General features: G+C 41.6%; 1 protein-coding gene across 2 annotated transcripts in view; it reads right to left on the bottom strand.

Moving 5' to 3' along the window:
* The window catches only part of LOC135226411 (uncharacterized), a 55,708-nt gene that overhangs the window by 25,826 nt on the left and 7,201 nt on the right, over window positions 1-22,681 (bottom strand). The window contains exons 2-6 of one of the 2 annotated variants that reach the window (XM_064265934.1): window positions 13,773-13,878; window positions 12,096-12,135; window positions 10,192-10,304; window positions 2,571-2,695; window positions 807-878 (exon numbers count right to left, since the gene is read on the bottom strand). In XM_064265934.1, coding sequence (XP_064122004.1) covers window positions 807-878; window positions 2,571-2,695; window positions 10,192-10,304; window positions 12,096-12,135; window positions 13,773-13,878 — 456 coding nt within the window. The remainder of the gene's footprint in view (window positions 1-806; window positions 879-2,570; window positions 2,696-10,191; window positions 10,305-12,095; window positions 12,136-13,772; window positions 13,879-22,681) is intronic. The other variant, XM_064265935.1, reaches the window with a different exon arrangement.

Below are 22,681 nucleotides of genomic sequence, written 5' to 3'. Positions count from 1 at the left end.
TCTCCAAAAACGTCTTAACTGAATTACCAAGTTGCAAAACCGTATTCACTAGTACCAAAAATTTCTGATCTAACTCGATTCCAGACTGGCAATGGTGTCGGAAGAAACTACACGGGAAGCCGGAGAAGTGGGATTAGTAGGAGGAATAGGAGGTGTAGTTAAAGGAGACAAAACAATTTGAGGAGAAACAGAAGGAACAGAAGCATCGCAAGACGAAGCAGAGCTAAGTCTACTTTCCCTAAGCGCTGCTTTTCTAATTCTGTCTTTAGCTAATTTCTCAGAGTATGAACTAAAAAACTTCCATTGAGAATCAGTCCAATCACTACACTCGTTCATGTTCGATCTGCTGAACAAACCTGTCCCCGCCCCTACACTTAACACATTTAGTGTGAGAATCATATTCTAACTTGGATAATCTAGTTTTTACATCCTGAGATGCAAAACCTAACTCCCGACGGACTAGAATCCGACATGGCAACGCCTAAATAAAAAGCAAAATAAACAACAACGCCAAAAAAGAGTACTTCACCAATTCCGAAGATCAATTCCACAAGAAAAAAAGCGAAGCAAAGTCATCCAACCGCACCGACCACCGATGTTCACCGGACGCCGGCAGGAAAAGAATTGGATTCACCTGGGCAGTTGTACCTGGTTCTCCCGCGAGTGGAGGGAGATGACGTCATCACCACCAGTGTTGGCGACGCCGACGCGCTAAATTTGAATTTAGTATCCTGCGCTCATGGAAATCACGGCTCTATAATTGTTCGGTAAGACACTACAATAAAACTAAAAATTATTACACATACCTCACCTGAAGAGCGCAATTTGTCTTCCATGTACAATTCACTGAAAAGCTGCTTAACTTTGTTTATAGATGCCTGAAATATCAGAATACATTGTGACAATATGCAGTACTATTTATACAACTGTATGATCACCAAAAAAAAATTTTCATAATGAAATTTATTTGGATACTTACCTACTGTTAAAGATTGGTTTTATAGGTAAGTCAGCATTCAAACGAAAGACCAAATAGCTGCTCAGATGACTGTCTAGTACACATTTACCATCAAATGTGATTCAACTGTTTTAGTTCGTCAGAATTTTCCTTGGCAGCCCACTAAGTTTGTTTAAAAGACTTCCTTGTGAAAAATTATTTAATCTATCTTTCATTTTCTTGCAATCTTTATTTATTACTTATTTGTTTGCAAAGTCCTCAGGTTTATTTTCAATTCTGCTGTATGCCAACAGTAAGTTGATGTATTGTGGCATAATTAATCTCTCTATGCACTCAAGATCCAAGTGTAAACACGTCAACACGGTGATTACTCTCTCTCTCTCTCCTCTCTCTCTCTCTCTCTCTCTCTCTCTCTTCTCTCTCCTCCTCTCTCTCTCTCTCTATCTCTCGCTCTCTCTCTCTCTCTCTCTCTCTCTCTCTCTCTCTCTCTCTCTCTCTCTCTCTCTCTCTCAAAAACACAATCGGACACACACACTATCAATTCCTTTGATTATCTTTGTAAGATGTGAATAAAATTGCTTTTGTTATCAACCTTTCCCTATTGCGACCATTTCAGTTTCCTTAACAGGTTCCCATCTCTCGTCCCACCTCCCAGCAGAACAATGCGTCATTTTCACCCAACAGCTTGTAATTCGTACACAAAAAAAAAATCTATCTAAAATTTTACTTCATATGATAATGTTTTGTTACTTTACATTCTTAATTTAACTTTTGAACACATTAATAAAAAATTGTGAAAAAAGGGTACTTTTTGGGTTGGCTGGAACAAATGATCCTGATTCCCTTTACTTCTTATGGGGATATCTGTTTCATATTTCAAACAAATTGCATTTCAAACAGCCTTCTGAAATAGATTAAGTTTGAAGTCTGAGGTACTACTGTATTTCCATCTGTTAACAAATACAAATTATTGTATTGTCACCTCTTGTTTTTGTTCACCTAGTGTCAGGCACTACATTTCAATTTGCAAGAGCTACTGACATGTCTGTTTGTTGTCTGAATGAATTAGTAAGTTTGCGTTTGTTGTCTGAATGAATTAGTAAGTTTGTAGATGCTGCATCTTACTCACGCCTTCTCAATTTTTCTCCAACCTGACATTTTATTCTTCCAAAGCAGCTTTCAGTGCTGACTCGCCAAATTCTCAAGGGTCATCCACAATCTCCCACACAGCTCACCCTAAATACTATTGTACTTCTTCCTTGTGCAGGATTTACTACAGGAGTTAATGTGGCAGCAAAGCAAGCAACAGATTCTCAAGACTCCAATGACTTCTGTATTTTTAGGCTGGCAAGCCCCAGTAACCGAGCATAAGAACTGGTGTGCTTCCCAAGTCTACCCAGTGCAATATTTATGCATATCCACACACTCAGTAATATTTCAAACCCAAAGCTACTCACTTCAGCCAAATATGCATTAATGACATGTTTCAAAAGTTATGAATACTGTACTACCCAGCTACATTAAATTTCATTATTTAGTCCTAAAATATTTTACTTCATGCTGCTTTTGCTTACACTTCTGAGACAGGAAAGAAAACCCTTCTATTCCTTACCAGGGCCCCTGAATTCACACAGCTTTGCTTGCTGAAAAACTGGTACAATTTATCATTGTAGATAGAAAAGGCTCCAGCAAACAGTCCTAGGTAATCGTCATCTTCCAGTATTTCATCCAAACAGTCTGCCCTGAAATAAAGCACCCACAATAAAAAAATTTCCACCTAATCAAGAAGAAAATTGCATGAATTATTAATATTTGTACTTTGGAATAAGAATTATTAATATTTGTACTTTGAAGATAAAATTATTCGCTGTCTCCTCAATGCCTGAAAATCTATACAAGTTCCAGGTCTACTTTTCAAATGAACTAAACAATACTACACTTTTAGACCCCTTCATCCTACTTTCAATTCCACAAAAATCTCAAGCTACCTGTGATAAATATACATTACAAACTATCCATAAAGAATACTGATGGATTAAGTATAGTAGTGCTCAACCTTAGTTCTAATTTTTGCATCTATCATCTGTCTTCCTATATAAACATTAAGGGGCCAAAATGGAGAAAAAATCACAATTTGTCATAAATTCTATTTTTCCTAACTATACAAACCTGAAGTCCTTTACATAAGGAATTACTTACGGCGTAGCTGGAATTACGGCCGTTGAATCTTGAACAAGGTGGTTAAGCAGTAACTACCGTGGGGCAGGCTAGGCTGCCCGGATGTAAACACTCCACTTTGCCTTTCGGCCCAGGTTCAGATTGAGGGCTGGCATGAGGTGGGCATATATGTAAAGGACCTCAGGTTTGTATAGTTAGGACAAATACAATTTACGGCAATTGTGATTTGTTCTGACACGTAATACAAACCCTCAAACCCTCAGTCCTTTACATAAGAAAGACTCACTGATTGGTGGGAGGAATCTGAGTTAGCCTTTAGCCTCTAGAACTGGCTGGAGAGTGCCCAGTGCCTCTGACAACTTGATTGGAGTACAGGAGCTGCATGATCAAGAGTCAGACTAATGGGCCTTTTCGAAATGAGTGAAGGATCATGACTCATCCGAAAAAGGGCTGTGAAGAATATTTGGCGTTGGGGACATTAATGCAAAGTTCTGGGAAGGGTTTGCATTATTGTCAGTCTCCTTCCTCCCCTTGCTAGAGGAAGGAGCGGGATTGCTTCTATGATTCTGATAAACATAAAAAGGATGCTCTATGTGTAAGCTTACCGCATCAATCGTCCGACCAGCCAGTGTGAGTTCGAGTCCTATCCTTAACCCGAAGGACGAGGAATGGAGAGACGAGGCGTGGAAGGGGGAGAGCCAGTCACTCTCGCATCCTTCTTACCTCTAGAACTGCACACCATGGACGAGATACAACTTGTCCTCTTGAAGGAGCTGGGTAAGCAAACACATCTTGCAAGCATCCACCACTGGTCCAGGGAAATGAGGTTCCAAGGACCTGTGGGCAGTCCCGAAGGTAAAGAAAGATATGGTCGCAATGACCTATCCATCTTCCTGTCCGACATATTCTTCGGAGTGATGTCCAGTACCCATCCGCTGGTCTATCCATCTGCAGCGAAGTCTCTCGCGGTCTCATATCCCACTGCAGCCAAGTCTCTCGCGGTCTCGTATCCCACTGCAGCGAAGTCTCTCGCGGTCTCGTATCCCACTGCAGCGAAGTCTTTCACAGTCTCGTCGTCTCCGCGGTGGATAAAGACACCGACACTCCATGGTGGGTGTCAATACTTATGGGTACTGGAACACGCCAGTAGAACAAAGTAATAACTGATCTGGATCAACCGATACAAAGTCCACAGCGTAGCTCGTGACGGTCTCGGACGCTTCGACAGCTGCCGACTGACTGCGTTCGGTTGTGTGAGGCGAGCCGTCATGCATCCGAGGTGTAGTCACGTGACACTCGCCTTTTGAAGGGTTATGCCGAGAGACCATACAAATCGTCCATCTTGTTGCCACCGATGCTGGAAGGCGAGATGATGATTCTCTCAAGGCATGTGCCCATCAGATGTAAGGCAATTACCTTCTAGAGACCGAGGTCCTTGATGGCAAGACAGAAGTTCTCATAGTAGTTGAATCTCAACTAAGGAGAAACAATACTATGTGCCGTTGAAGACGAAGGTGATAGGTGAATGCAGACCTACGTCTTCACAGCTGAATCGAGAGAAGTTAACTCTCAAGATTCTGAACGTAGAAAAGTCCCGCCGGTGACACCAACCCGTGAAGACGGCTTAATCCCTGTTGTTTTACAGAGGACTGAAAACGCTGTTCGGTGAGAAGTCGGAGCACTTCTCAGTAATGAAAACACAGGGATTGTACTGCTGAAGAACTGTTCTCATGGGCTGGATCAGGGAGGACATCATATATACTAGGAATAGCTGGCATGGCGGGGAACAGGCGATGTCTTTCGTTATTCATCTACAATTCGGGGTGGACAAAGAACAATTGCACACCTACGAATATGAGATGTATTTAGAAGACAAACTCAAATGTCTGAAAGAAATCATTCCGCGTCATCACAGCAGCAGGTGCGATGCAGCGGGAGACTAGGCTACAGACTTCTGTTACCGTGCGGTAAACAGAAAGATGATAATGAGTCTAGTGAGATATATCTGTCTGAAAATTCTCGCCATGGCAAAGGCAATGCAGTAGAGATGGCCATACACGTATGCGAGAATTCCAGCCAACCAGAGACCTAAGTCTGTGATTGCCGGGCAGAGATTCGGTTCGATAGTCAATCTTCGCAGAGGAGAGAGACAATATCCAACCGTACTATCTCGGAGAGCCAGCTGGTACTGGGCTGCGGCAGGCAGGGCTGGCAGGCAGCCCATACACCGCTAGCTCTCACTCACTCATCATCCTGAGTTGCCAGGTAATCCATTCCAAGAAGGAATGTGTTCGGCTAGAACCATCGAGCGCGAAAAAAATTCGCTCGAGCATTTGCATTTTAACCAAAATGGATTTTGGTGAATGCAAACGCAGTGGTGTTGTTGTAACAATACCACAAATATCTCAAAATTGAAACTGGTAACTCCTGGGAGGTTTGCAGGGTAGTCCTGAGTTGCAGTTCAATTAAGAAGATACTATTCGTCTCGGTCACAACCTGTAGAGTTAACTACGGTATGTGCCTACACCTCGGACAATTCAACTGATAACAGAAGCATGTCGCGAGGGCAAAATACATAGTATATTTGTAGGTTCCTGTACATAGAACTCCAGCCTAAAGAATTCTCTTCCATTCGAGGAACAAAAATAAGGACTGGAAGCCAACCCCTTCATTCTCTAAAGAAGAAAGCGAAGGCTGTGAGTTTTTCCCGAAGGAAGACTTCTATGGTGATACCAGGATACCGAAGATGATAGTTCAAGCCGAACTGGATGTTCCCACCCATTCTTCTCTATCCCAAGGTTGGCTGCCTACTGAGGCGATGGACCGTCAGGTCCATCCAGGTTGAGCTCCTCCCGAGATATTCTTCCTTCAGCAGCAGTACTTCCTTCGAACACTAGAAATTCCAGGAATTCGGGCATCGGCGAGATTCCCGATTATTGTAGTAACAATTATCTGGGATTCTCGTCTCGCCCACTCTGGACCATGGTTTCGCCCAAGTGTTTGCAGATCGTAGAAGACCAGAACACTCGGAGAGTGCTAGAAACTCCGAAGAATTCAAAAGCGACCGGCGAAACCCCCGAATTCAGTCAAGACGATCATCGGGTGGTGGTCCTCCTGATTCCCATAGAAATCGAGGATAGGGCAAGATCCTTCCTCAAGGACGGAGACTTACGTCCGGTAGGACCCGAAGGTCCCTCCAGGAACGCTAGTACCAGACGCGGAATCCTACAAAGAACGCTCTGCAGGATCCCTCCCCTTCCCATCGCAGTCATAGGGAGAGAGGGAATGGGGGAGGAAGACTGGACGGTCTTGCTCGCCTTCCCAGCAGAACTAGCAGTCGGAGAAGTGAGCACGGGCAGCCATCACCGCACTCCGAGTCTAGGAAAACGTTACCGTCTGGAGAAAAACATTTTCCCAAGGAGGGTACGAAACTCGAACTGTAGGCTAAACGTCTGCCGCCACCGTGACCGTCGTCTGGATGGAGCTGAGCGTGCACCTGACAGGAGAGAGCCGATTCCGTCCTCCGACGTGTCCCAGTCCTCGTTGAGGTCGAAACCTCTCAAGAGGATCAAAGGGGGAGCCCACCCCGGTCTCTGAGTGCGTGGTCCAGCGGGACCATCACGTGAACAGCAGTGATGGTCACTCCAAGAGTCTGGGAAGCGTCGTTGTCCTCGCCAGCTGCCACGATCTCCTCCAACCACTTGAGCGAGGATCTGTTGGTCCCAACACCGAACCAGGCTCGTGGCCAGACCATGAGAAGTGCATTCATCACAGTCACTCCTGCTTGCCTGTTCCTCCTGGTGTAACCTGGGAAGGTTGAAGAGACAGGTGAGGGAGACCTGACGCTCCTACCCTGCCTACTAGCAGAACCAGTAGGCTGCGAGGACTGCAGGCGATCACCAACCCCCGGTGGCGATCGAGCTGCAGGTCTGGACCAGCGGTCTTCTTGCGGAGAAGCGCTGGACCAAGGACGGAGCGTCGGTCTCTTGCATCAGGGGAGCTGCTACGAGCGCTCCTCCCCTGCCTACCAGCAGAACCGGTAGGCTGGGAGGACTGCAGGTGATCACCAACCCACGGTGATGATCACCTGTAGGTGACCGTACACTCGGTGACTCTCACAAGCGAGCAGCCAAGACGGTTCCCGGTCCGGAGGTGGAACCTCTGGAACCGGGAGCAGAGGTGCCGGTACCCCCTACAGTAACCCCGTCTTCTTCCCTGGGGAAGGAGAGACAGGCTCCGTTCCCGGAGGAACGGGAGGACCAGCGGAAGACCCATGTGTTTCACCGGAGCGAGACAGACCCTTAGAATTCTCTGTGCGAGACTCCTTTGGGAGGGGGGGGGCGAGGCCACCTTCTTCTTCCTCGGATTGGGGGGACCTTGGAATTCGAAGGGGAAAGGCAGTAGAATAAGATGATAACACCTTCCTTTTCTTCCTGGACTTCCTCTTCGCCAGTTCCCTCAGGACAACCGACAGGTCCTCCATCCAGGACAGAGTTGGGGCAGTTGCGGTAGCAACACGGCCCAACTGCAACTGTCCGGAGGGACCTGTGGGAGCAGCAGTGGAGAGAACACTCCCTCAAGGAGGGTTACGAAACTCTTACCTGGCAGGTGAAGCGTCTGCCACCACCGAGACTGGTCGGTCACGCGAATGCGACCGTCGTCTGGGTGGGGGTGAGCGTGCACCTGACAGGAGACAGCCGATACCATCCTCCAACTCTTCCAAGTCCTCGCTGAGGCCGAAACCTCTCTGAAAGAAAGAAATTAACCAAAAGAGGGCTGGATGGCCCGCCTCCACCGGTCTCTGCGCGCATGGACCTGCAGGAACGTCACGTCAACTCTGGGTACCAGACGATCGCTGTGAGAGCGAGCGCCGGTCTGGCGAGAGTCACCCAAGCGACTCCTACCATCTTCCGCTCCGTGCCTGAGTCCTGACACGGTTAGCGTACTCAGCAGTCTGGACCCTGGCTGCACGTTCACCCGTAGGTAACTGTACACTCTGTGACGCTCGCAAGTGAGCAGCCGAGACGGTTCCCGGTCCGGAGGTGGAACCTCTGGAACCGGGAGAGGTACCAGCGGTGGCTGGTACTTCCATGGTCGTCTTCTTCTTCCCTGAGGAACGGAGGACCAGCGGAAGACCTACCTGTCTCACTGGAGCGAGACAGACCCTTAGAAGTCCCGTAACGAGACTTCTTAGGGGGGGGGACCACTTTCTTTTCTACGGCAAAGCCTTAAAAGTCGAAGGGGTGGAGGCAAGAAAATATGATGATCTCGAAGAGGAGGATGACGACAGTTGATGAGCTCTCTTCCTCTTCGGTTCCTCCAATTCTGCCAGACTTCTACCATCAGGAGTAGATAAACATCACGGGGCCGCGACAGCTTCGTCCAGTGACATAACTCGGTGGTAGTATGGTAAAAGAATATGACTACCAGCAGGGGATCAGTACACTCACTCGAGGATCAATATCGCAACATGCTATGAGTCACAGGTACAAATCCAAGGTTAGGATAACCAATACGAAGAGCTATCCAACCAATACTGCTGTAAACACAATCACCACTGTCAGTCTGCAAAATAAGGAAGAAATTATTTAAGTAATGAGGATACTCCTCACGCATCCAAGGGCACCAACCTCCGAAGTGAGAGGAGATCCCCCACATCAAAGCCATACATCCGTTCGTTTACCTTCTTCCGATAATAAGTGAAAGGACGAAGAGGAGAAGAGAAATTACCATAAAAACAAAACAAAGACAAACCTTTGAAGTTCCCTCGGTAATTCCCAAGCGTAAGCGTAATTTCCGGATGAATACATGTCTCGTTACAGGATCAATATCACACACATTAAATACATGTCTCATCCTCTCGTTAAATACTCTCTCGTCCTCATGCCGGTCTGAACCAGTGTTAAAGGGCGAAAGAATGTAAATAATATGTTGGTGTATCTTTGCCACCGACTCTTAACACAAGTAGAGGGGGGTGGTTAGGTTATCACAAAAAGTGGGTTTGTATATTAATTGAAAAACAAGGACACACATTTGTTTAGTATTAATAGCAAACACCGTATATACACATTTATTTAAAAAACAAAAATAAACCAAAAGGATCCCACCGGGAAAAAAGATCAACGACCAGTCAGCCGGAACTCACAAACACACATCTTCATTGGAAGACGGCCGAAAGCAAAGTGGAGTGTTTACATCCGGGCAGCCTAGCCTGCCCCACGGTAGTTACTGCCTAACCACCTTGTTCAAGATTCAACGGCTGTAATTCCAGCTACGCCGTAAGTCATTCCTTATGTAAAGGACCGAGGGTGTGCATTACGTGTCGGAACAAAATAACTTAGTACGTTGATAGATATGAGAGAATGAAGTAGGTGGGTACACACAATATCTTAAGTTGTATCCCACTAACTGGTCCTCAGTCCAGGTCTCACACTTTACCAATCTGTATTTATTTTTTTTCTATAGTTTGCTAAACTTTGAATTTGAATTTAATAAATGTCATATTTTTTATGCCATTTTCCTTTCACTCACATTTCTATAGTATAATCATGTGTTACACCAGCTAAACTATCCAAACATGTCTTAGTAAAATTTACAATACTTTCTCAAAAGTAAAACCTTGACATTTGTGACATGCCTAGTCAATTCTTCAATCCAGTCTTCTTTACCTTCTTATTCTTCAAGCATACCTCTACAAGACCCTCACTTCTGTTAAGACTAAACCATCATAGTACTACTACCTTTACTACAATTAACCTCATCCTTGAAACATTTCAGATTCTCAATCTCCTCCACTGTTCAGAGTGATCTACCTTTTCATCTGCCATTCACCTATTTTGTTCACAGTCTCTCTCCATTATTTTCTTCTTTAAAATCTTGGCTACACTGTAGTTCCTTTCCTTTCTTACTGAGAAGCTTCCACCTCATTGACAGATTCCTTGTTTGACAACCTTTGGTTTTTGTCTCTGGTTTCGTTGGCGCTACAGGATTTGTTCCACGTAGGAACAACGACTGTGAATGTGAAAAAGAACGAGAACTTGATAACAAAATAATACTTACATTGCAGAGACTATGAATCTCATCTGTTAGATCTGTTATGTTGCATACAAAAGGATCAGTATTAGAACTTGCATCTGTCTTGGTGACCCTAGGATGACCTCCATGACTCCTAGGAAAATAATATAGAAAAAATTTCATAAAGTTGTCATAAAATACAGGGCAAAAAGAACATAAGACACATTCACTCCCTCTTCTGCAAATTACATCATAATAAGCCTATTTCATAATTCTACAAGCATACTATACACATAAACCATTAAATGTAATTCTAACAATTTTAGTATTCACATCAAATGAAAGAGAATCACACTTACAAAATTTTTCAAAACAAAATTTATACTTGTAATACATTCAAATCAGAAACCATCTGTCATCTTTATAAACATTTTGAGCACAAATTCACTCTCAATCTAAAGTGATCATCCTTTGTCAACTGGGTTGTAGCATCACAAGTCCAAAAAGATGTGGCACTCCAGGCTAAAAAGAGGCCCAATTCTTGTGCAATCTGGGCTTCAGCTGTGCTTAATCAGTGGGGTTTGGGAGGTGGGGGAGTTTAGGCATATGATGATTTTTTATTTTTTTTTAAGTAAGTTTATCTAGGTATTCAATAGAAAGTCCTACTCATGCTACATATTAACCCCCTAATCCTGAGCTGGTATAGCTATTATGTGAAAACCTGTCTCATTTTTTCTTCCCCTACTTGTTATGCAGTATTAATTCAATCATTTTACTATAAATTTGAATACGTCCTCGTAAGACGTTAAATTTAGTATAATGAATGCAAAAATAAAGGTAGGAATGTAAACTATACAAAAAAGTACCACATGACCTGCGATTGCCTGTATTGTTTGCCGATTTTATCCACTGTGTGGATGCTTAATAGAAGATATTCACCCACTGAAACTTTTAACCACTGACGTGACCATTGCAGATACGTTTGGGGATTACAGATGTTTTTTCCCCTCTTTCAAGTCTACTGAGGGATCCATAATTTATACAAACTTTAATGACAAGCCCTCTGTGTCAAACATTTTCCCACACCAATCCCAAAATAATCTGCAGAAATCCGTAAGCAAAGCAACAGCTCCCTTCATAAAAGTTCTACTAGCTAAAAGTGAGATAATTAGGATAAACTTTTCTATCACTGAAAATTAGGAATTTCATCCACAGTGTGTGGCAATGCAAAAAAAGGTTGGGTTGTAAACAGAACACAGGCATTCAAAATTGCACTTTTCAGTAAAAAAAATATCGTTGAAAGTATGAACACGACTGAGGTTCTTTCCCTTCTGTCTTCTGTATTCATGCTATCACTTGGCACAAGCTCAATATCAAAATCAGCTAATTTAATGTAGTAAGTCTTTGTAAAAAATGAAATATGATTAAAAGTACAAAATCTATGATAAAGTACTCAAGACAGATGACACAAAGAGAGAGAGCAGTCCATGAGGGAAGAAGCTGAAAAGATTCGGTGATAGTGAGAGCAGACATAAAGAGCCAAACACCCACTCATGTCCTTCGCAGCTATTGCTGTTTACTTTTCTGGATCAAATCCAAGTTCAAAAACACAAACACTATACGTACATACAAATACTATATACATACAATAAGAAAATGAAATTAATTTCCATTTGATAGTCCATCAGAGTGCAGATAGATGTCTTAACTCGACTACAGCCAAAGAAAAAGCAATCATCTTTTTAGCATATGTAGTAATGGTTTACAAAACTGACACACACATCATTCTGCACAAAAAACATTTATAAAATTTTGTTTTCTTTTAACCTACAAATCAAGGTCCTATAAGAAAGGTGTTCTGAAACTTATAAAATAAAGAACAACAAAATAAGGTGATCACAGTGGAACTATAAGCTGCTAAAAACATCATTGGGTGCCTACTCACCTGGGAATTGTGTCTGGCTTCTTTGGCAAGAGACTGGCGGCTCCCTGAAAAGCATAAAAATTCTCTTTTAAAACAGGCAGAGCTAAACGCAAATTTGTTTTGTCACAAACCCATCAATTTAACATAGCCATATTTGTTAAAGTGAATCAATTCCAGATTCATCATTCTGCTTGCAAAATAAAAAGATCAAGTAGTTGAGGTATGGTAGCACTAGCACACGAAAACCTAAAGTAAGTCACTTGAAGAATCTTTGACAGTTAACCGAATCATTCTTGTGTACCTGTCACTCTGTTAATAGCTCTAGTGACTCCCAGACTTCTGAAATCATTTGCTTTTCAAAATCTTTACATTTCATAGGTCATGACATTAATCACATTAATACTGTATTGTATTCAGTGAACCCCTACACAATTTCTGTTAACAGCAGCAGCAGTTTACTTCATGAGGACCAAAGGTACTGTATTTTTTGCTGCCTCCATTCACAGTGCTGAGCTCTTCAGTCTCTTTGGTTTCCAATTTGTTCAGTAAAAAATTGAACATCACTTGATATTTCTTTGTGTGTGAAGGGTACATTTTGTGCTTGAACTGGCAGCTGAGGTTGGCTAATTACCATTCTGGTTTCAAGTTAGCAACCAATTGCTTTCTTCTGATGCTGATGCAGTTTTTTATAATATGTAATAATATTTTATACTGAATATTTAATTGTGGAGTGTGTAATATGTAATATTCTATACTGAATATTTAATTGTGGAGTGTGTAATATGTAATACTTTATACTGAATATTTAATTGTAGAGTGTGTAATATGTTATATTTTATACTGATTATTTAATTGTGGAGTATGAAGAGAAATATTTCCTTAACAAGATTCATGAACTTCAGTCTTACTCATTACATCATGAGCAGCAACAAGAAGTGCAGGAAGAGGAGACAAGAATAACACCAGAAGCATTCTTTTTTCTTGAACAGGCTGTCAGCTGCAGCAAAATTAGCATCAGCAGCTACAGAAGGAGCATCTGCAAAAGGTGCACCAAAAGCACAAACAATTACAGAAGGAGCACAGCTCCAGGTTCAGCATGACTCTCAACCATGAACCTGTGCATCTTTCACAAGAGCTCCTTTCTTGCCTACAAGTCCTTTACACCTTGTCAGAACATAGTAAGTACCTTGGTACACTTTCCACAGTAGTTGTCATTCAAATTTCGTTAAACTAATAGATTTTTTTTTTATTAAGTAATTGTAATGCTTAAAAACTAAATTTTCTTACACAATTATTTTACACTGTTCTCATCTCAATGTTATGATTCTGTTGCAGCTAAATCAGACAACACAAAATTCACTTAACGAAAAGGCCTTATGGAACGCATGCAAGTACACACCTACCTGAATCACCTGATCATTTGTTTCTTCTGAAAGAAGAATGAAATGTCTGGAACTTGTGCACAATAAACTGTGCTAAAGTAATATTATGGCTTTAAAAGAAATAGCAATTTTTAAAAATTATATTTAAACACTGGCCAGCAAAATAAAATCATTTTAGAACCAAATTTTAATATTTCCAGTTACTTTTTTAAAACTTATTTTCAATTAAAACAAATCAAGATATAAGGAACATCTTCAAAAGTAAAAAGTAAATTATTTTGCAACATCACTTCAAAAAGAAAGTATTGTAACTTACTAAAGTCCATAATTGGAGCATGAATCCTCCCTTCCAACTCCTCAATCTTTGCAACTTCTGAAGCAAAACTAGAAGAGCCGATGTTGTTCAACCCGAATTTTACATCCTATAAGTAAAAACACATTATGTAAAATTATAACAACGACCCAAGTAAAAAAAAAGTAACCCAACACACACACACACACACACACACATATATATATCTATATATATCTATATACACGAGGGTAAGTCAATAAGTATCCGCACTCCCAGGGGGGTTTTTTATTTAATCAACAGCAATACAAGTTTACAATGACAATCATTTTTTCAAAATAGGAACCCTGCTTTTCAATGCACTTGGTCCATCATTGCACTAGCTTTTTGATACCCTCAGAAAAATAACAATTTGATGAAAATTGTATTTTTTCCTAACTATACAAACCTAAGGTCCTTTAACAATAGGAATATACTTTTGGCGTAGCTGGAATTATGGCCATTGAATCTTGAACAAGGTGGTTAGGCAGCAACTACCGCGAGGCCAGGTAGCTGCCCAGATGTGAACACTCCATTATGCCTTTCGGCCCAGGTTCAGATTGTGGGGTGGCATGAGGTGGGCATATTTGTTAAAGGACCTCAGGTTTGTATAGTTAGGAAAAATACAATTTTCGACAAATTGTTATTTGTTCCGATACGTAATACAAACCTTTAGAAGACTCACTGATTGGTGGGAGGAATCTGAGTGAGCCTCTAGAAAACTGACTGGAGTCTGCACCCCTAGGCCTACTACCTCCTGGTGTACGAGCGAGGAGGGAGTGCCCTGCTGCCTCTGACAACTTGATCGGAGTATAGGAGCTGCGTGATCAAGAGTCAGACTTCTGGGCCTTTTCAAAATGAGTGAGGGATCGTGACTCATCCGAAAAAGGGCTGTAAAAAATATTGGCGTCAGAGACATTAATGCAAAGTTCTGAGAAGGGTTTGCATTATTGTCAGTCTCCTTCCTCCCCTTGCTAGAGGAAGGAGCGGGATTGCTTCTATGATTCTGATAAGAAACATAAAAAGGATGCTTATGTATAGGCTTACCACATCAATCGTCCAACCAGCCAGTATGAGTTCGAGTCCTATCCTCAACCGAAAGGACGAGGAATGGAGAGACGAGGGCGTGGAAGGGGGAGAGCCAGTCACTCTCGCATCCTTCTTACTTCTACAACTGCACACCATGGACAAGATGCAACTTGTCCTGTTACGGAGCTGGGTAAGCAAACACATCTTGCAAGCATCCACCACTGGTCCAGGGAAATGAGGCTCCAAGGACCTGTGGGCAGTCCCGGAGGGAAAGAAGGATATGGTCGCGATGACCTATCCATCTTCCTGTCCGACATATTCTTCGGAGTGATGTCCAGTACCCATACTGGTCTATCCGTCTGCAGTCTGCAGCGAAGTGTCTCGCGGTCTCGAATCCCACTGCAGCGAAGTGTCTCGCGGTCTCGTATCCCACTGCAGCGAAGTGTCTCGCGGTCTCATACCCCACTGCGGCGAAGTCTCTTCGTCTCCGTAGTGGATAAAGACACTGACACTCCACGGTTTGTGTCGATGGTTATGGGTACTGGAACACGCTAGTAGGACAAAGTAATAACTGATCTGGAACAACCGATACAAAGGCCACAGCGTAGCTCATGACGGTCTCGGACGCTTCGACAGCTGCCGACTGACTGCGTTCGGTTGTGTGAGACGAGCTGTCCAAGCATCCGAGGTGTGTCACATGACCCTTGCCTTTTGAAGGGTTAAGCCGAGACCATTCAAATTGTCTATCTGTTGCCAACGATGCCGGAAGGCGAGATGATGATTCTCTCAAGGCATGTGCCCAACAGGCGAAAGTCAATTGCCTTCTAGAGACCGAGGTCCTGATGGCAAGACAGTTCTCATAGTAGTTGAATCTCAACTAATGCGAAACAACACTATGTGCCGTTGAAGACAAAGGTGATAGGTGAATGCCGACCTACGTCTTCACAGCCGAATCGAGAGAAGTAACTCTAAAGATTCTGAACGTAGAAAAGTCCCGCCGATGACACCAACCCGCGAAGACGGCTTAATCCCTGTGATTTACAAAGGACTGAAAACGCTAAACCGCTACTTCATTGCTGTTCGGTGAGAAGTCGGAGTTGCAATGAAAGCGGAGCGCTTTCCAGTAATGAAAACACAGGGATTGTACTGCCTGAAGAACCGCTTCTCATGGGCTGAATCATCATCATATTCTTCCCAGCTTTATCCAGGGAGGACATCTATATACTTGGAAGTAGAGCTGGCAGGGCGGGGCACAGGCGATGTCTTCTGTTATACATCTACAATTCGGGGTGAACAATGAACAATTGCACACCTATGAAAAAGAGATATATTTAGAAGACAAACTCAGATGTCTGAAGAAATCATTCCGCATTATCGCAGCGGCAGGTGCGATGCAGCAGGACACTAGGCTACAGACTTCTGTTACCGTGCGGATAAACAATGATGATAGCGAGTCTATTGAGATATCTCTGTCTGAAAATTCTCGCAATGTCCCAGGCGATGCAGTAGAGATGGTCATTCACATATGTGAGAATTCCAGCCAACCAGAGACCTAAGTCTGTGATTGCCGGGCAGAGATTCGGTTCGGTAGTCAATCATTGCAGAGGAGAGAGACATAATCCGACCGTGCTATCTCGGAGAGCCAGCTGGTACTGGGCTGCGGCAGGCAGCCCATACACCGCTACCTCTCACTCACTCATCATCCTGAGTTGCCAGGTAATCCATTCCAAGAAGGAATGCGTTCGGCTAGAACCATCGAGTGCAAAAAAAATACGCTTGAGCAATTGCATTTAATCGAAACAGATTTCGGTGAATGCAAAACGTTGAGGTGTTGTTGTTGTAACAATACCATAAGTATCTCAAATCGAAGCTGGTTAACTCCTGGGAGGTTTTGCAGGGCAGTCCCGAGTTGCAGTTCAATTAAGAAGATACTATTCGTCTCAGTCACAACCCGTAGAGTAAACAACGGTATGTGCCTACACCTCGGACAATTGAACTGACAACAGAAGCATGTCGCGAGGGTAATATACATAGTATATTTGTAGGTTCCTGTACATAGACCTCCATCCTAAATTCTCTTCCATTCGAGGAATAAGGACAAGGACTGAAAGCCGACACCCTTCATTATCTAATGAAGAGAGCGAAGGAGTTTTCCCAAAGGAAGACTTCTATGGTGATAACAGGATACCGAAGACGATAGTTTGAGCTGAACTGGATGTTCACACTCGTTCTTCTCTGTCCCTGGGGGTTGGCCGTCTACTGAGGCGACGGACCGTCAGGTCCATCCAAGCTGAGCCCCTCCAAGATATTCTTCCTTCAGCAGCAGTGCTTCTCTCAAATGCTAGAAATTCCAGGAATTCGAGCCTTCGGCGAGATTCCCGATTATCGTAGTAACAATTATCTGGGATTCTCGTCTCGCCCCCTCTGGACCGTGGTTTCGCCCAAGTGTTTGCAGATCGTAGAAGACCAGAACACTCGGAGAGTGCTAGAAACTGGCCTTTTCACTTGTCTTCTTTACGAATGCACGAAACGGCATACCCAAATCCATAACGGCTTTTGCCAAGAACTCAAATTTCTTGTCCATCTTGGACTCTAAAAGGAATGGTGTTGGAATCGGAAACATGGGATACCTGGTCTGGAGTAATTGGTACTGAAGTTGGACTATCAATAGGTGAAATATTCGATAAAAGTGGAGAAGATAGTGACGGTTTTGTTTGCCTCTAAAGGCACGGAGTTGTCTCTACTCTAGTTTTAATACCCGCTCTAGAGCTGCTTTCCTTTCCTATCTTTGTCCATCTTATCCAAATGAGTTTGAAAAGTCTTCCAACCTTGTTATCTAAAACTACGCACTCATCACAAGTTAATTCCTTGCTACAGCACTGACCCCTACATTTATCACATTTGGAGTGCGGATCGTAACATAGTTTAGCTAATCTGGTGGCTGCAAAAACCTAACTGAAGAAGAACTAGCATCAGACATCTTCATAATAACTTGCTAATAACTAGGCAGCTAAATGATGAAGCAAAAAAAAGCCAACCAAGAAATTGTACATCCCCAAAAAGAAAAAAGAAAAAATCCACAATGGCGACGAAAGTCGACTGCAACAACAAACCACCGGTGTTACCCCGTGGCCGGCAGGAAACGAATTGAAGTCTAAAGCTCAGCAGTACCAGGTATTCCCGAAAGTGGGCGGGGGATCTGTATCACCTACACAAAAGATGGCAGTGCTGCTACTGCCGCCAGGAATTTGAATTTTCGACTGCCAGGTAAGAAAGCGTACAGCTAATGTAATTGTTTGGTAAGTCACTTATGTGAAAACTTACTATTTTTTCCGATATCCTTACTATATTTTTTTAAATTTTTTGACAATGGGTAAAAAATATTCACTGATATACGTATACAACAATGTTTTCACATAAGAATATAAAGGAAAAATTTGAATAACATAAAAATTTAGTGGGAGCAAGTAATGATTGATATTCGCAGTCAACAGGGGGTCTCAAGCGGTATGCAACCATTAGCAGCAATGCAGCAGGCCGGTGACGAAGGGGTTAAAGCATCTTTAAGTGGACCAAACAGATGGTAATCAGACAAGGCGAGATCAGGACTGTATGCAGGATGCTCCAACACCTCAAAATGAAGTTCTCGAAGAGTGTTAATGGTGTGGGCGGCGGTATGTGGACGGGCATTGTCATGCAACAAAAGAATGCCTTCCGACAATAGACTATTGTCGGAAGGCATTGTGTGTGTGTGTGTGTGTGTGTGTGTGTGTGTGTGTGTGTGTGTGTGTGTGTGTGTGTGTGTGTGTGTGTGTGTGTGTGTACAGTGGACACCCCACATTCGCATTCTCAAGATTAACAGACTCACATATTGGCAGATAATCTCTAAGGCCCATATCTATGCATTATTTGCAGGAAATGTAGAAATTCACTGTATTTTTCTATGAGAGAAATATTCACAAATTACTGTATTTTCATTCCCATTTCATGATTAAATGAACTTTTTGTTGTAAAACTATTAATAATACCAATTATAAGCATTTTTAATAGATTGTTCTTGAGTTTTAATGAACAAAAGAAGGAGTTCTTAGCATTTTATGGGTTTCTAAGTATTCATGGATTCTAGCTATTTGCAGGGTGGGTCTGGAACGCATCCCCTGCAATTACAGGGGATCCACCGTATATTTAATACATAAGCGAACCCACAGGAAAATGATAAGTCAGAAATCCAAGCGCTTTCGTCTTTACTCAGACATTGTCAAGGAGTTAATGAAGTACAATTGGAGAGAAAGGTCTCAGGTGCAAAACAAGATCAAGAATACCAGATGGTTAATTGTTTAATTGTCAAAAGGGTAAAAATTAAGAGATAATCCAGGATTATCAGATATCACACGGTCACAAACCTAACCGAAATTACAAAGTACCTTTACAGTCCAAAACATGTAAAAACTGAATATATTAATTTTGTTGTTTATATTTATCTACAACTTTTTTCATAATGAAAGCATCAAGTTTAAATAAACCAAGAACACTTAAATTAGAACATTTCTATTATTTCATTATGAAAAAAGTTGTAGATAAATATAAGCAACAAAATTAATATATTCAGTTTTTACATGTTTTGGACTGTAAAGGTACTTTGTAATTTCGTTTAGGTTTGTGACCGTGTGATATCTGATAATCCGGATTATCTCTTTAATTTTTACCCTTTTGACAATTAAACAATTAACCATCTGGTATTCTTGATCTTGTTTTACACCTGAGACCTTTCTCTCCAATTGTACTTCATTAACTCCTGACAATGTCTGAGTAAAGACGAAAGCGCTTGGATTTCTGACTATCATTTTCCTGTGGGATTCGCTTTTTATATGAAGTCACGTGCATCTACAGTGATTTTTTAAGCATAATGGAAACACACGCAACTTCTAGCCCTTTTCTTTGAATTTTCCGAACCTTGTTCTATTCGTGACATCCTTCTGTAATGCTCTTATCATCGCTCACAAACTGAAACTCCGACTCAACTTTCTACAGAAGTGATGAACGAGCAAGTGATGCCCAAGTCGATTTTACCAGTGAGAATTCTTCGTTTAGCACAGAGCGACCTTTCGACGAGTTTCAACGCATCATACTTCAGAAACACATCGACATCACAAAAGTGGAAGTAGATGATGCGTTTAATACACTTAGAAGCAGACGGAATGGCTTTAATCAGACTGTTCCTGTCAATTGGAAGAACATCGGATGCTGGAGTTTATTGCTACAGAAAACTGAGAAAGTGCTGCAACCGTCTTGAAAGGAAGCTTCAAGTCAAGCTGAAAAATCTTATTGCTGAAAGCGACTGGACTAAGCATGCCAACGTGGACTTCATGATTAATTTATCAGACAAACCAGTGGATAGTGCTACAACAGCGGCTTTGGGATATGGTTTTAAGCTTTGGTGTATTTAATGGTAACCTGGACTGTGTCGACATCTCTAAATCCTTATGTTATTTAGAAAAATTTAATCAAAACCTATGCCCTGATGTATCATATTTGTAAAGGTATTGTGTATGGTGCTATGAGTAAACCTTCTCCCCCTAATGTACCCGTGAGATTTCTCCAGGCTTTTAAGAAAATTAAAGACGAAGAAACAGTAAAAGTGACAAAAGCAGATAAATCTAATGCAGTGGTAATAATGAATAAAGTGACAATATAAATAAAATAATGACATTGCTAAATGATACTGATACTTATATGAAACAGACATTGAACTCCCATTTTAATAAAAAAATTAAATCATTTTGAATGGGCTTTGGACCATTTAATTAAACAGTTTACACCTCAATGCGCCTCCCTACTTATATGTATGGTTTAGTCAAGACATAAAATCAATAACCCTATCAGACCAATTATTAGTTCAGTGGGCTCAGTTACGTATAATTTATCTATGCTTGTAAAAATTCTTACTCCTTGGTAGGTAATATTTCTAACACGAATGTTAAAAACAATGTTGATTTTATAACAAATTGAATAGTGTTAAATTTGAATTTTGATTTTAATATGGTTAGTTTTGATGTTGTCTCTTTATTTACAAAAGTGCCTGTAGATGACTTACTTGAATATTTGAAGGAGGAATTAGAACGTCATGACACTCCCTTAAGTGTAGCAAACCTCATTAATCTCATAAGGTTATGTATCAAAGATAGTAAATTTTGTTTTAATGGGGAATTTTTTGTACAAAAGTTTGGCATGGCTATGGGTAATCCCTTATCTCCTGTCCTTAGCAATATTTACGTGGAATTTTTTTAGACAAAACTCTTACCAAGAATTTACCCCAAAAAGTTATTTGGTTTAGATATGTGGATGATATCTTCTGTATTTGGCCAGTTCACAAAAATCTCCAAGAATTCCTTAATAATTTCAATAATTTAGTCCCTTCTATAAATTTACTGTAGAGGAAGAAAGAAATTGTAATTTGAATTTTCTTGATGTAAATGTCCATAGAAATGATAGAAATTTCACCTTTTCAGTCTTTCGAAAATCAACTAACATTGACTCTTTTGTTCATTACTACTCCAATCACCATCAAAATGTTAAATTCTGTTTTTCTGGGATGTTCCTAAGGGCTTTACGTGTCCTGTAGCCCGCAGTTTATTGACGCTGAAACTTAAAACTATTATGATATTGCACTGAAACTTAAATACCCAAGGACTTTTATAGATGTAGCATGGAAAAGAGCTAGAAAAACATTTTATTCAACTAATGACAAACTTGAATTTAGTAAGCATAACATTCTAAAATTGCCCTATGATGAAAGGTTTTTAGATATTCCTAGAATTTTAAAACTTTTTAACATAAATGTTGTTTTCAGTAATATTAATGTCAAGAGTTTAGTAATCAAAAATTCTCCTTAAGATCTTCCAGGCTGCATATATGAAAATTTCCTTGCAAAAAAGTGTGATAAAAGTCTATTACGGACAAACCGGTGGAAATCTCTTTCACAACGTCTCAAACAACATCAATATTCTGTGAGAACTGGGCAAATTATCGAATATGCATTATTCGTACATATGGAGAGATTTAGATCATCCTATTAACTGGAAGTCAAGCAAGAGCCTTAATCCCATGTAATGACACAGTTAAAAGGAATATCATTGAATCTTGTTTCATCAAGTCAAAAATAACAGAAATGTTCTAAATTCAAGTCTTGGTTTATTTAAACATGATATTGTTAAACTACAATAAAGTTTTGTACATACTTACCTGGCAGGATATATACTTAGCTATAGTCTCCGACGTTCCCGACAGAATTTCAAATCTCGCGGCACACGCGACAGGTAGGTCAGGTGGTCTACCTTACCCGCCGCTGGGTGGCGGATGTACGAACCACTCCCGTAAGCTTGTCAGATTTTTCTCTTCCACCTGTCTCCTGAGGGGAGGCTGGGTGGGCCATTAATCGTATATATCTGCCAGGTAAGTATGTACAAAACTTTATTGTAGTTTAACAATATCATTTTTGTACATGAACTTCCCTGACAGATATATACTTAGCTGATTGGCACCCTTGGTGGAGGGTAAGAGACAGCTCAATAATACAGGTAAGACGGGAAACAACTAATGTTGTAGGATATAAAAACCTTGGTTCTCACCTTTTCAGGATGAAGACTTCATAGATACTATCTCTGAGTCTGCATTGCCTGGAGAGCTACAGCTAGGACGTGACCTGATGCTGAAAGACTCTCGGATCTACCACTGGGATATGTGATCCCCATATTGTGGTAGAATCCAAGTCGGATGCTGTTAGAGGACCTTGTCCGCTTACCTAACAGATCCTTACCACTACCTCTGCAAGGAGCCAAAACCCACCAGACCACCTAACCAAAATA

The sequence above is a fragment of the Macrobrachium nipponense genome, chromosome 14 (assembly GCF_015104395.2).
Source record: "Macrobrachium nipponense isolate FS-2020 chromosome 14, ASM1510439v2, whole genome shotgun sequence".
NCBI classification, from domain to species: domain Eukaryota; kingdom Metazoa; phylum Arthropoda; class Malacostraca; order Decapoda; family Palaemonidae; genus Macrobrachium; species Macrobrachium nipponense.
The sequence above is the reverse complement of the archived record's forward strand: the minus strand, read 5'-3'. Positions and strand labels throughout refer to the sequence as shown.